Consider the following 11924-nt stretch of genomic DNA (forward strand, 5'->3'; position numbering starts at 1 on the left):
ACATTTACACATCACGCTGCTCATGGGGTAAGGCGTATCGCTTAATGCAACCTTAACTTTTTGTTGCACCTACGTGTATATATAACGCGATAAAATGAGTTAATACTATATAATGCTCCTCCCTTTTATCTAGAAGTATATAACATGATAAAATGAGTTATTATTACTATATATAGCATGTAAATAATCAAGTAGATGCTATAGACACCTAGAACAATATTTAATAATATGACGAAATATTTATGCAAAACACCTATCACGAGCACACACAAGGAAACTGCATACATGCATGCAAGTGAAATCCAATCTACGGGCAATACCGTTGTGGTAAAGGCGGTAATTTTAGAGAACTCATTACAAGCAAGTGAAATCCAATCTATGGATGGCACCGTTGTGGTACATTACCACATGACATAGAGGGGGTGGTCATAAACGCCTATACCGGAATACCGGAATCAACAAACCACATATGATAAAATCGTAATAATAGAATATGATCCTAGCATACATAAGCACACACATCCTTCTAGTAACGCGTACTAAAGGCTCCGTGAGTGTCAAGTTTAGTGAAAGTCACCTCCATCTTTAATGAGACATAGAGAGCAACAAAAATGAGGTTCAATCTCTGATGGACTGCCATTCCCTGGAGAGTTTATGTTGCCGCAGTCATTTTAACTGTTTGTAGGTTATCAACAGCTATGCCGATATAGCCTTAGCTGTTTTGTGATCTTGGCAGACAGACGAGTCTAGCTCGTGCTGTTCTGCCAGGATTGTGCATCTTTTTATTTCCTTTTGCTGCTTCTAGTCCCTGGTAGTTGTAACAAAAGACAAGTGGTTCTGATATATGGAAAGCGGAGAGGGGGCTCTCTTTATCAAAAAATAATAATCTCTGATGGACTCGCGGGTACAATATACAAGGGGACTATTCTGTTATCTTTGACAGTGGAAGGTCCTAGGGGAAAAACTATCTCATGACTGATTAAAAACCCATAATAACCAATAATCAAACAGATTAAATGACTTATTAAAACATAAAAAAACATCCCATGACTGATTAAAACCCCATAATAACCAATAATTAAACATATTAAATGAGAACAAAAAATGTTTATTATTAATTAAATTTACAAATGATGAGAGAAAAGCCTCGTTCTCCATATCTCACGAAGAACTCTGCATGGACGGGCATATACATGCATGTGTGCGTACATCAATAAATTAAATGTACATGTCATATATATACTTTTGCATTTCGCTTAGCTTCCTCTATAAGTATATTTGGTGTTAGATTGCTACAGATGTAGCATGGCCCGGCCTCCTCACAAAGCATTACAAGCTGCTTTGGATGCACCACCCCTAGTTAAATACTGACCCATAACACATATAGATAAGATAAATCACTGACGAGAAGTCCCAACCTCCATGAAATCTATGAGCGACACCTGCCCTTCGGCTTGCTGATCGTCGTCGTCGTCCCGGTTCTCCTCGATGCTCGAGCCGCACTTGGTGTCGCTCGAGCTCACGTTCACCTGGAGGAAATCGTAGAACTCCACCGATCTATTCGTATCTGCAAAACAAACCCTAATTGACTCATTCCAGACATACAAGCTAAACTGATGGGAGAACGCTCTGTATACTAGAACCCTGCATGCATGCAATGGATCAATCATTTCACCTTCATTCGTGGATGAGCAGTAACCCTCCTTGCTACTGTGATGGCTGATCGCGAAGGGGGCAGCAAATTCTCTGCGGTACTTGTGGAGCAAGGCGGCCATGGTATTCGTCTCCGGAAGTCTCGGCTTCTCGCCGCCCGTGGTGTTCTTAGGGCTCTCGTCTTTCTCGGCACCGGCGGTGGTGGTGGAGGCGGCGGCGGGCGTGGCACGTCTGTTGGACGACAGCCTCATCCGCTCCCTGCACCGGCGCGCCATGATCACATGCCAGTGGTTCTTGACGGCGTTGTCGGTGCGGCCCGGGAAGAGCCTCGCGATGACGGCCCACCGGTTGCCATGGACGCGGTGCGAGGCCAGGAGCAGCTCCTCCTCCTCCTCCGAGAAGGGGCTCCGGTTGATCCTCGGGTCCAGCTGGTTGAACCACCTCAGCCTGCAGCTCTTCCCTGAGAAATCACAGACACAACAGGTCATTTTCCATGGGTTTTCTCGTTAATTAATCATCTAAGAAGCTTAGGCGATGTGCTTGCAACGACACCATGGATAGATAGCTTGTGCGCGATAGATGAATTAGGAACCAAGAAAGGTAAAATTAACTCTCTAAGTGGCTAGCAAGCTAGTAGATAAAATTGCTCCACAAGTGATAGAGATGCCATATGCACATCAAGGTGAGCATGACACCCTAACAAATCGAAATTCTCTCGTGGACTAATTAACAAGAAATCCCCCAAAAGTCAGATAAGCTTAACGGAACCGGATTGCGCCTTAACGGAACACAAAGTACACCTAATTAGCCAATAAGAGAGATTCATTAATTCCACAGATGATCGGTTGATGATCATGCATGCATACATGCATGTCTCGTACCTGATCGGCCCTGGAGCTTCTCGGCGATGGCGTTCCAGTTGTGCGGCCCGTACCGCGCGACGAGCTCCTTGAGCCTCTCGTCCTCCGACGGCCTCCAGTGGCCTCTGGTGCACATCCTCCCTCGATCGATCGCCCAAATAAGCAACAAATCTCTCTAACCTCTATGGATCCCTCTAGCTAGCTATCTCTTAAATATATAATTAGATTTGAAAAGCTAGCTGCACATAAACAGCAGCAAAAGAATGAACTAACTAACTAAAGCTAGTTTAAGACCAAGATCGATCGATTCGAGGGCCACTGGAGAGAGATGAACAAGATGCAAAGAGAGAGAAGGGAAGAGAAGAGACAAAGATCGGCAGGATGAGAAGAGGCAAGAGAAAGATAAGAGGTGGGGGATATATAGATAGATAGAAAGGTGGGGAGAGGGGGCCAAGGGAAAGTGATGAGCAGGCAGTTTCTCTCTCTGTCTAACTGGCCAACCCCAGCGAGCTCTCGTTATTGTTGATCGGTTAGTGAGGGAGAAGATAGCGAGTTGGGAGATGGTTACACCGGAGTTAGTTTGATGCTACGTGTGCGCTAACGGGTGGTTTTGTACGTTAAGCTTCGCGAGAGGGGAATAGAAAATGTTAGTTACATGCTATCTATAGCTAGAGCTAGCTAGGTCCACAAGATCAACGAACTAATCTGCAGTGTCTCGCCACCAGTTACATTTGCTCAACAAACAACATACGGAAAAGAAACCATTTAAGCTCACTGTTTGTGTTTTCTTGTGTGTGTTTGTGTCCCCAAGCATGTGTGACGTGTCATGGACAAATGCCAACAACTTACTACTATGACATTTGCGGCAACCGGTGGCTTATATTATAGCAACAGTTGATTTGAGAGTTACAACTAATAATTACAACAAATTCTGTTGTGATTTTTTATTACTTAACAAATCAGTTTGGCCAAACCAATGTTATTCTGTGCTAGCTAGCTTGTGCTTATCTTGTAATTAATTAAGCTGGTGCAATAATTAATTAAGCCTGCAGGTTGGATCACTATATTACATATGTGCCTTTCAGAGAGATCATTTGTTACTGTCTTTCACAGACCGGTGAGCCGGTCTTGGTGTGCAAGGAAAATTCTGCACTTGGTGCACCTAATGTTTTTTGGGGATTTTGGGGGCAGAAAGATGCCGCTAGCTGCAGGGTTGCTTGGTGGGGGGAATTCTGTTGTTCAGGTCTCAACATCCCTCTGATGTTTCAAACCTACAACGTCTACTTAGAACCAACCCGTCACTCTCCTTCCCCAAATGTACGCCGCACCTAACTACAACAGTAACATACCTTAAAATAGGTTCTGCTGCGTTCGCCGGTCAGCTGAATAACCTCCTTTTCTCTTCCTTTTAGATAGCAATTAGCTCCAAGCCGACTAATTAATCGTCCTGGTCACTACTTCTTGTCTTTTCATTGCTATACCATACAATGCTTTCATTCTCAGGGCTAGTGCAATATTGCATGCATGGGCATTAATGAACAAGAACACTAATTAAGTATTAAGTAGAGTATAAACAGATCAACATGCTGGCTAGTTGATCTGTACGTATACTCCATTACAGTACGACTTGTTTGATCTTCTGCTTGCCTAAAATAGGCAGTATAGTTAATGAACAAGAACACTAATTAAGTATAAACAAATCAACCGTACTACTACTCAGAATTATTTATGGGGAAGACTTTGTTTCTGCTTGTTAATTGGGAACAAAGAGCCAGCAAGTTAATTGTTACGGGTTTTCCTGTGCCGTTGGGCGCCTCAGACCTACCTGGCCAATCAATGCAATTCTCTATTCGGTTGCATTGCTAAGCATGCATAATTATGTCAACTCACTACTCTACACGCATGCTACGTACTTCAGTTGCTGCTTAGCACTACTAATTTGTTGTTTTCAGTGTGCGGAAATGTTTGTAATTCCGTTTGTGCGACTTAATTTGGAACAGCTCTTTCGGCGGCGCAACTTTATGTTATGTTTCAAGATAATCAAATTTGGCTATTGGACGAAACAATATTCTCTATATATCAGATTAATACTAGTTAGTGTATGGTATGTGTATTTTGGCAGGATCTCGGTGTTTTTCAGTTGGTACAAAGCGGACTCTTTGTCGAGTGCCCATGAAAAATATACTCGGCAAATGGCCGAACACTAGGCAAAGACAGATTTTCCTATAGTGATATGTGTCAACACTGTGATTTCATTAGTTATAGATTGGCAAATACATGTACTAGCCATGCACAAGTAGAAGAGAAACATTCTTGGAATGTATATCTCTAAAAGCGAGAACAGAGCATAGTTCGAGTGGCTTGAGAAGCATGTCCATGCCTTGCCCGCGTGGGTTCGAGTCCTGATGGGGCTCCCCAAGGCTCTCATTTCTTTTAAGATGTTGACTCCGGATGCTAGTATCCTTGTGTTCGCATTTTTTATACTCCGTATTTCTAAAAGCATGAACATGCAAATTGTGTGTATAGATTGAAGAACACACGCATGAAGTTCCAAAAAGTACAAACATTTTAGTAAGAGTGTATTAGTAATTTGGAACATAAAAGAGGTTATTGTTATGTCTCTATCTTTATTGCTTTTTCTTTTTAGCTTTTCCTATATAGAACATAGCCATCTTTTAAGATGTTGACTCCGGATGCTAGTATCCTTGTGTTCGCATTTTTTATACTCCGTATTTCTAAAAGCATGAACATGCAAATTGTGTGTATAGATTGAAGAACACACGCATGAAGTTCCAAAAAGTACAAACATTTTAGTAAGAGTGTATTAGTAATTTGGAACATAAAAGAGGTTATTGTTATGTCTCTATCTTTATTGCTTTTTCTTTTTAGCTTTTCCTATATAGAACATAGCCATCTTTTAAGATGTTGACTCCGGATGCTAGTATCCTTGTGTTCGCATTTTTTATACTCCGTATTTCTAAAAGCATGAACATGCAAATTGTGTGTATAGATTGAAGAACACACGCATGAAGTTCCAAAAAGTACAAACATTTTAGTAAGAGTGTATTAGTAATTTGGAACATAAAAGAGGTTATTGTTATGTCTCTATCTTTATTGCTTTTTCTTTTTAGCTTTTCCTATATAGAACATAGCCATCTTTTAAGATGTTGACTCCGGATGCTAGTATCCTTGTGTTCGCATTTTTTATACTCCGTATTTCTAAAAGCATGAACATGCAAATTGTGTGTATAGATTGAAGAACACACGCATGAAGTTCCAAAAAGTACAAACATTTTAGTAAGAGTGTATTAGTAATTTGGAACATAAAAGAGGTTATTGTTATGTCTCTATCTTTATTGCTTTTTCTTTTTAGCTTTTCCTATATAGAACATAGCCATCTTTTTTAAGATGGACTTTTAAAACTTGGGTGATGGAGCCTTGACAACTATATGAAACATTCCTACGATAACGAGTTTGTATCACGGTAACAGCAACTACCTGCCAGAAGTTCACATAAATTCGTTCCTTCCTGCCGTGGATTGCTTTGATGGTCAACAAAAGAGGAGCCGCTAGATAGGCAGCTTGTGCTTGTGCGGTGCTTCTATTGCAGGTAAGATGCATCACAAGAGTTCTAGCGAGCTAGATGTCAGCCTCAACCGTTGGCCTAACTCTGTTCCGTATGCATGGCGCAGATAAAACTCCTTAGATTTTAAGCAACAAACACCGATCAGCTTAAGAAACGTTAAAAAAAAACCTCAACTTGCTGCTGGTATGCATCTTTGTCTTCGACTAGTGGCAGCTGGAATTGACATATATACACGCACACTGAACTAATTACTTTTCGAAGGGTGGCATGTTGTACACGTTCTTTTTATAGAAGAGTATGTTGGGCGTTGTGTCGTTAACTAGCTTTCAGTCTGACACTTTGCTGTGCCAAGTCTTTCTCGTTTGAACATTTCGATCCAACCGCAGCGATTTCGTACCGTACCCGATGTCGAACGAGATGGTACTTTTGGACTTTAATTGGACTATTGAGCACATCCTAACGTGTGCATGTCTTTACTGATCGAGACGTCACGGAGAACATAAGCGCTCCTTGATTATTTTTCTTCTCACACGGAGAGAGATTTTATTCAAGCATTTGAGAGAGTACAAATTCGTTTGAACGCACACATGATAGAGAAGATGAGTACGTACTTAACGGCGTTTCGGTGGAGAAAAAGGAGGGACTAACGGTGCAGAAGTGACGTGAGTGCCGTAGACGATTTCGCCATTTTATATAACCAAGGAATCTTGTTCGATAAGGTATCAGGGGTGAGGCGACCTAGTAATCACCCACCACCCGGCTTGCTGAGCAGCTTAGCTGAACCGGTGTTGGTTTCACGTACGGCCCGCCGGGGTTTTCCTGCCTACTACCATCCTTGAACGCCGTGATCTCAGCACGCATGCACGGAGTAGGACTTAGTTAAGCTAACCTAAAGTGACAACTGACATGGATGTAAGCCACGGAAGATGGACAGATGTGGTTCGAGTTTTGATATAATCCATGCCTGCGTGTGCAAGACAAATATCTTCTCACCCTTTTTTTTTCTCTCTTTTCTATATGTTAGGCCATTGAGGTAGTTGATTGGGGTAGCGGTGGGTCTCGGGTGAGGTGGTGTCAAGGTCTTAGATGTCGGGGCGGCGGCCCTGAGGATGGTAGAGTGCTGCTCAGGGGCAGAGCCCGTGGCTTCGAGCTAGCCCACGGTTCGTGGTATGCGGCTTCATCTCTTCGCGGTGGCGTGTTCACGGTCGAGGACTCCTGCTGCTCTTGTAGTGTTCGGGATGGTGTTGCTGCGCTCAACGCCTATGTATCCTGCCTTGGGTGTATGTGTGGGTGTGTGTTGTGATGGCGTGTGTTTGTACCGGGTTGTTGTTGATCGTTGCTTTATATGTAAAGCGGGACGAAAGCCTTTTTCAGTATACGTTAGGGCATTTCTAACCGATCCCTTAAAAGATAGCGGAGTATCCGGCCGAGTAAATCTTAGTGGAGTATTTATACTCCACTAAGTTTTAATCGGTTCTAAGCGATCCTCTAAACTTAGTGGAGTAAAACGTAATTTGCATAAATTCAGCCTAATTTCAACCAAACTTTGCATGCATTTAAACATAAGTTCAACATAGATAGGCTTGACAACCGAACATTAAACATATATTCAAACTTAAACCACACAAAAATAGACATCTTCATCAGCTGTAGTGGAGGTTGAGCCAATCCTTCCTCGACAGGCCACACTCGGTGAGACATGTGTCTGGGTCGGTGCCGTCCTCGTTGCAGTCGGGGAAGATGCTCCGCCACTCACTGACGTCGAACTTGTTGGGGAACGTAGTAATTTCAAAAAATTTCCTACGCACACGCAAGATCATGGTGATGCATAGCAACGAGAGGGGAGAGTGTGATCTACGTACCCTTGTAGACCGACAGCGGAAGCGTTAGCACAACGCGGTTGATGTAGTCGTACGTCTTCACGGCCCGACCGATCAAGCACCGAAACTACGACACCTCCGAGTTTTAGCACACGTTCAGCTCGATGACGATCCCCGGACTCCGATCCAGCAAAGTGTCGGGGAAGAGTTCCGTCAGCACGACGGCGTGGTGACGATCTTGATGTTCTACCGTCGCAGGGCTTCGCCTAAGCACCGCTACAATATTATCGAGGATTATGGTGGAAGGGGGCACCGCACACGGCTAAGAATATGATCACGTGGATCGACTTGTGTCTAGAGGTGCCCCCTTGCCCCCGTATATAAAGGAGCAAGGGAGGAGGAGGCCGGCCCTAGGAGGGGGCGCGCCAAGTGTGGAGTCCTACTAGGACTCCCGAGTCCTAGTAGGATTCCACCTCCCATATGGAATAGGAAAAGAGGAAGGGAAAAGGAGAAGGAAGGAAGGGGGCGCCCCCCCTTCCCTAGTCCAATTCGGACCAGACCAAGGGGAGGGGTGCGGCCACCCTTGAGGCCCTTTTTCTTCTTTCCCGTATGGCCCAATAAGGCCCAATACATATTCCCGTAACTCTCCGGTACTCCAAAAAATACCCGAATCACTCGGAACCTTTCCGATGTCCGAATATAGTCGTCCAATATATCGATCTTTACGTCTTGACCATTTTGAGACTCCTCGTCATGTCCCCGATCTCATCTGGGACTCCGAACTCCTTCGGTACATCAAAACTCATAAACTCATAATATAACTGTCATTGAAACCTTAAGCGTGCGGACCCTACGGGTTCGAGAACAATGTAGACATGACCGAGACACGTCTCTAGTCAATAACCAATACCGGAACCTGGATGCTCATATTGGCTCCCACATATTCTACGAAGATCTTTATCGGTCAGACCGCATAACAACATACGTTGTTCCCTTTGTCATCGGTATGTTACTTGCTCGAGATTCGATCGTCGGTATCTTAATACCTAGTTCAATCTCGTTACCGGCAAGTCTCTTTACTCGTTCCGTAATACATCATCTCACAACTAACTCATTAGTTGCAATGCTTGCAAGGCTTATGTGATGTGCATTACCGAGAGGGCCCAGAGATACCTCTCCGACAATCGGAGTGACAAATCCTAATCTTGAAATACGCCAACCCAACATGTACCTTTGGAGACACCTGTAGAGCTCCTTTAGAATCACCCAGTTACGTTGTGACGTTTGGTAGCACACAAAGTGTTCCTGTAAGGGCATATTTATCCCTACGGTGTTTTGGTGATTGATGACAATGCATTTGCGGACTAATCGGGTGCTTTGAGTTCTTTCAGATATTCATCTTTTGGCACGAAACGATTATTTCCCCTCAGCGCTCTACTCAAGACGGTGTAGCTTCTTTCGTGACTTTGTTGGTGGACTAAGTTTCGTAGTAGTCACCGTTCTATCAAGAGGGGATCTGCTTCGGTATGGGTTGGGTGGAATCAACACGTACACGTCCTTCTCACACCCACCGTTTCTTTCCGCCTCACTGGAGCTTCTCTTTTCTTCCCTGTGTGTCTTTTCCTGGACCCAGCGGTAGTACCGCAGGCCACAGCGGTAGTACCGCTGAGGCTCACTAAGCGGCAGTACCGCTCCTCGGAGCGGTAGTACCGCTTGATGGCCTCAGCTGCAGTACCACTGCGGCTCCGTGCTCCTACCGCCTCGACCCTAGTGCGCTCTTTCTCGTGTCTGGGCCTTACGGCACTAGCTGCAGTACTGCGGTAGTACGGCTTAAGCGGTAGTACCGCTCCTCGGAGCGGTAGTACCGCTTGATGGCCTCAGCCGCAGTACCGCTGCGGCTCCATGCTCCTACCGCCTCGACTCGAGGGCGCATTTTCTCGTGTCGGGTTTTGCGGTACTAGCGGCGGTAGTAGTGGCGGTAGTGCCGCTTGTGAGCGGTAGTACCGCCCTGCCTCCATGGTAGTACCGCTCTGGGTCCTAGCCCCAGCCCCTTCTCTTCTAGCGCGGCAGTACCGCTGAGGGGGAGCGGTAGTACCGCTTATGAGCGGTAGTACCGCCCTGCCTCCGCGGTAGTACCGCTCTCTGCGGGGCTGAGTGGGGGGTAACGGTTGGATTGTTCCACCCACTATAAAAGGGTGTCTTCTTCCCCTCCTTTGAGTTACCTCTTCCACCATTAAAGCTCCATTATTGCTCCAAGCTCCATTTTCGCCCGATCTCACTCCCTAGCCAACCAAACTTGTTGATTTGCTCGGGAGTGGTTGAGAAGGCCCCGATCTACACTTCCACCGAGAGATATTTGATTCCCCCCACTAATCCCTTGTGGATCTTGTTACTCTTGGGTGTTTGAGCATCCTAGACGGTTGAGGTCACCGCGAAGCCATAGTCCATTGTGGTGAAGCTTCGTGGTCTCGTTGGGAGCCTCCAATTGAGTTGTGGAGATTGCCCCAACCTCGTTTGTAAAGGTTTGGTCGCCGCCTCCAAGGGCACCAATAGTGGAATCACGGCATCTCGCATTGTGTGAGGGCGTGAGGAGATTACGGTGGCCCTAGTGGCTTCTTGGGGAGCATTGTGCCTCCACACCGCTCCAATGGAGACGTACTTCCTCTCAAAGGGAAGGAACTTCGGCAACACATCCTCGTCTCCACCGTCTCCACTTTTGGTTATCTCGTGCCTTTACTTGTGTAGCTTATTTGTTTCATATATCTTGCTTGCTTGTGTTCCTATTCGTGTTGCATCATATAGGTTGCTCATCTAGTTGCATATCTAGACAACCTATTTTGATGCGAAGTTTAAATTGCTAAAGAAAAGCTAAAAATTGTTAGTTGCCTATTCACCCCCCCCTCTAGTCAACCATATCGATCCTTTCAATTGGTATCAGAGCCTCGTCTCTTTATTAAGGACTTTACCGTCCAAAGAGTATGGTTGATACCATAGACGGAGCGGAGGAACACTCCGGTGTGAATCCTATCTCGTCTACGGGCGATGGGGGAACTTCGGTCTCTCATGAGGAGTTCAATGTAGCCTTGGAGACATTGAAAACCTCCATGACGACCGAAGTTGAAAGCATGTTTACTAAATTTCTTGAGGGGCTTAAACTCTCCACCGCATCGTTGAAAGTGGGGGATCCCGCCAACAAGGTGTCGGATGCTATCCCCGACAAGGGGGAAGCTAGTAGTGAAAAGGCTCCTTCTTCTAGTGGCAAGAATGGCACCGGCATCTTTGCCCATGTGGAACCACCACTTGTTTATGGTGGACCGGTTCCTTCTACTCATTTGAATCATGCCGGTCCTCCTCCTAAGATTGTGAAAAATGAGGATTTTGATTCTTGGGTTTACCGCTTTAAACGTCATTTAAATCATGTGAACACTAACCTTTGGAGAATCATTGAAGAAGGTTTCTACCCACATGATACAAGCAACTTCACTCCTCGAGAAGCCGCGGACAATCAATTCAATGAGAATGCTCTCTTCATCATTCAAGATGCAATTCCACCCGAAGACCTACCTCATCTTCGTCCCTTCTCCTTGGCTAAAGATGCATGGCATTGTGTCGTGTCTCTCTACCGGGGAAGCGCAAGCATTCAACGCTCCAACTATGAAGTGGTACAAGATGAGGCCGATTAGTTTGCAATGAAGGAAGATGAAGAACCTCGTGAGCTTTATCGGAGAGTCACCAAACTCGCGGTCTCACTACGAGATCACGGGAGCAAGGACACGGATGACAATTGGATCAAGCGCAAATTCCTCAAGGCAATGATGCCCTACCACAAGGCCATGTCCTCCGTCATCCGCCAAAGACCGGACTTCCACACTTTGACCTCAAGCGAGGTGTTGGATGAGTTTGTGGCCATGAATATTTTGGACAAGACCGCCGACAATGCGGTGCTCCGTTCTCAACGGGCAAAGAAGCCTAACCTTGCTTTGAAGGCCAAGCTCACGGTGGAAG

At 45.3% G+C, this 11924-nt stretch overlaps 1 protein-coding gene across 1 annotated transcript; it reads right to left on the reverse strand.

Annotated features, from left to right (window-relative positions):
* Positions 1-1087: 1087 nt before the first annotated feature.
* On the reverse strand, positions 1088-2991 carry LOC125550456 (transcription factor MYB52-like). The gene is made up of 3 exons (XM_048713451.1): positions 2535-2991; positions 1676-2113; positions 1088-1567 (listed from the first exon to the last, which is right to left on the reverse strand). Exons 1-3 carry the CDS (start codon positions 2647-2649, stop codon positions 1398-1400), a joined length of 723 nt encoding a protein of 240 aa, XP_048569408.1. The 5' UTR covers positions 2650-2991; the 3' UTR covers positions 1088-1397.
* Between the last annotated feature and the right edge of the window lie 8933 nt (positions 2992-11924).

The sequence above is a fragment of the Triticum urartu genome, chromosome 4 (assembly GCF_003073215.2).
Source record: "Triticum urartu cultivar G1812 chromosome 4, Tu2.1, whole genome shotgun sequence".
Lineage (NCBI taxonomy): Eukaryota > Viridiplantae > Streptophyta > Magnoliopsida > Poales > Poaceae > Triticum > Triticum urartu.

Bases quoted from the DNA above. Each gene is read 5' to 3' on its own strand.
- LOC125550456 (XM_048713451.1), bottom strand. From the start codon at position 2,649: ATGTGCACCAGAGGCCACTGGAGGCCGTCGGAGGACGAGAGGCTCAAG. The intron at 2,114-2,534 runs GTACGAGACATG...GTGATTTCTCAG, and splicing joins GAAGCTCCAGGGCCGATCAG to GGAAGAGCTGCAGGCTGAGG. The intron at 1,568-1,675 runs GTGAAATGATTG...TTTGTTTTGCAG, and splicing joins CTGCTCATCCACGAATGAAG to ATACGAATAGATCGGTGGAG.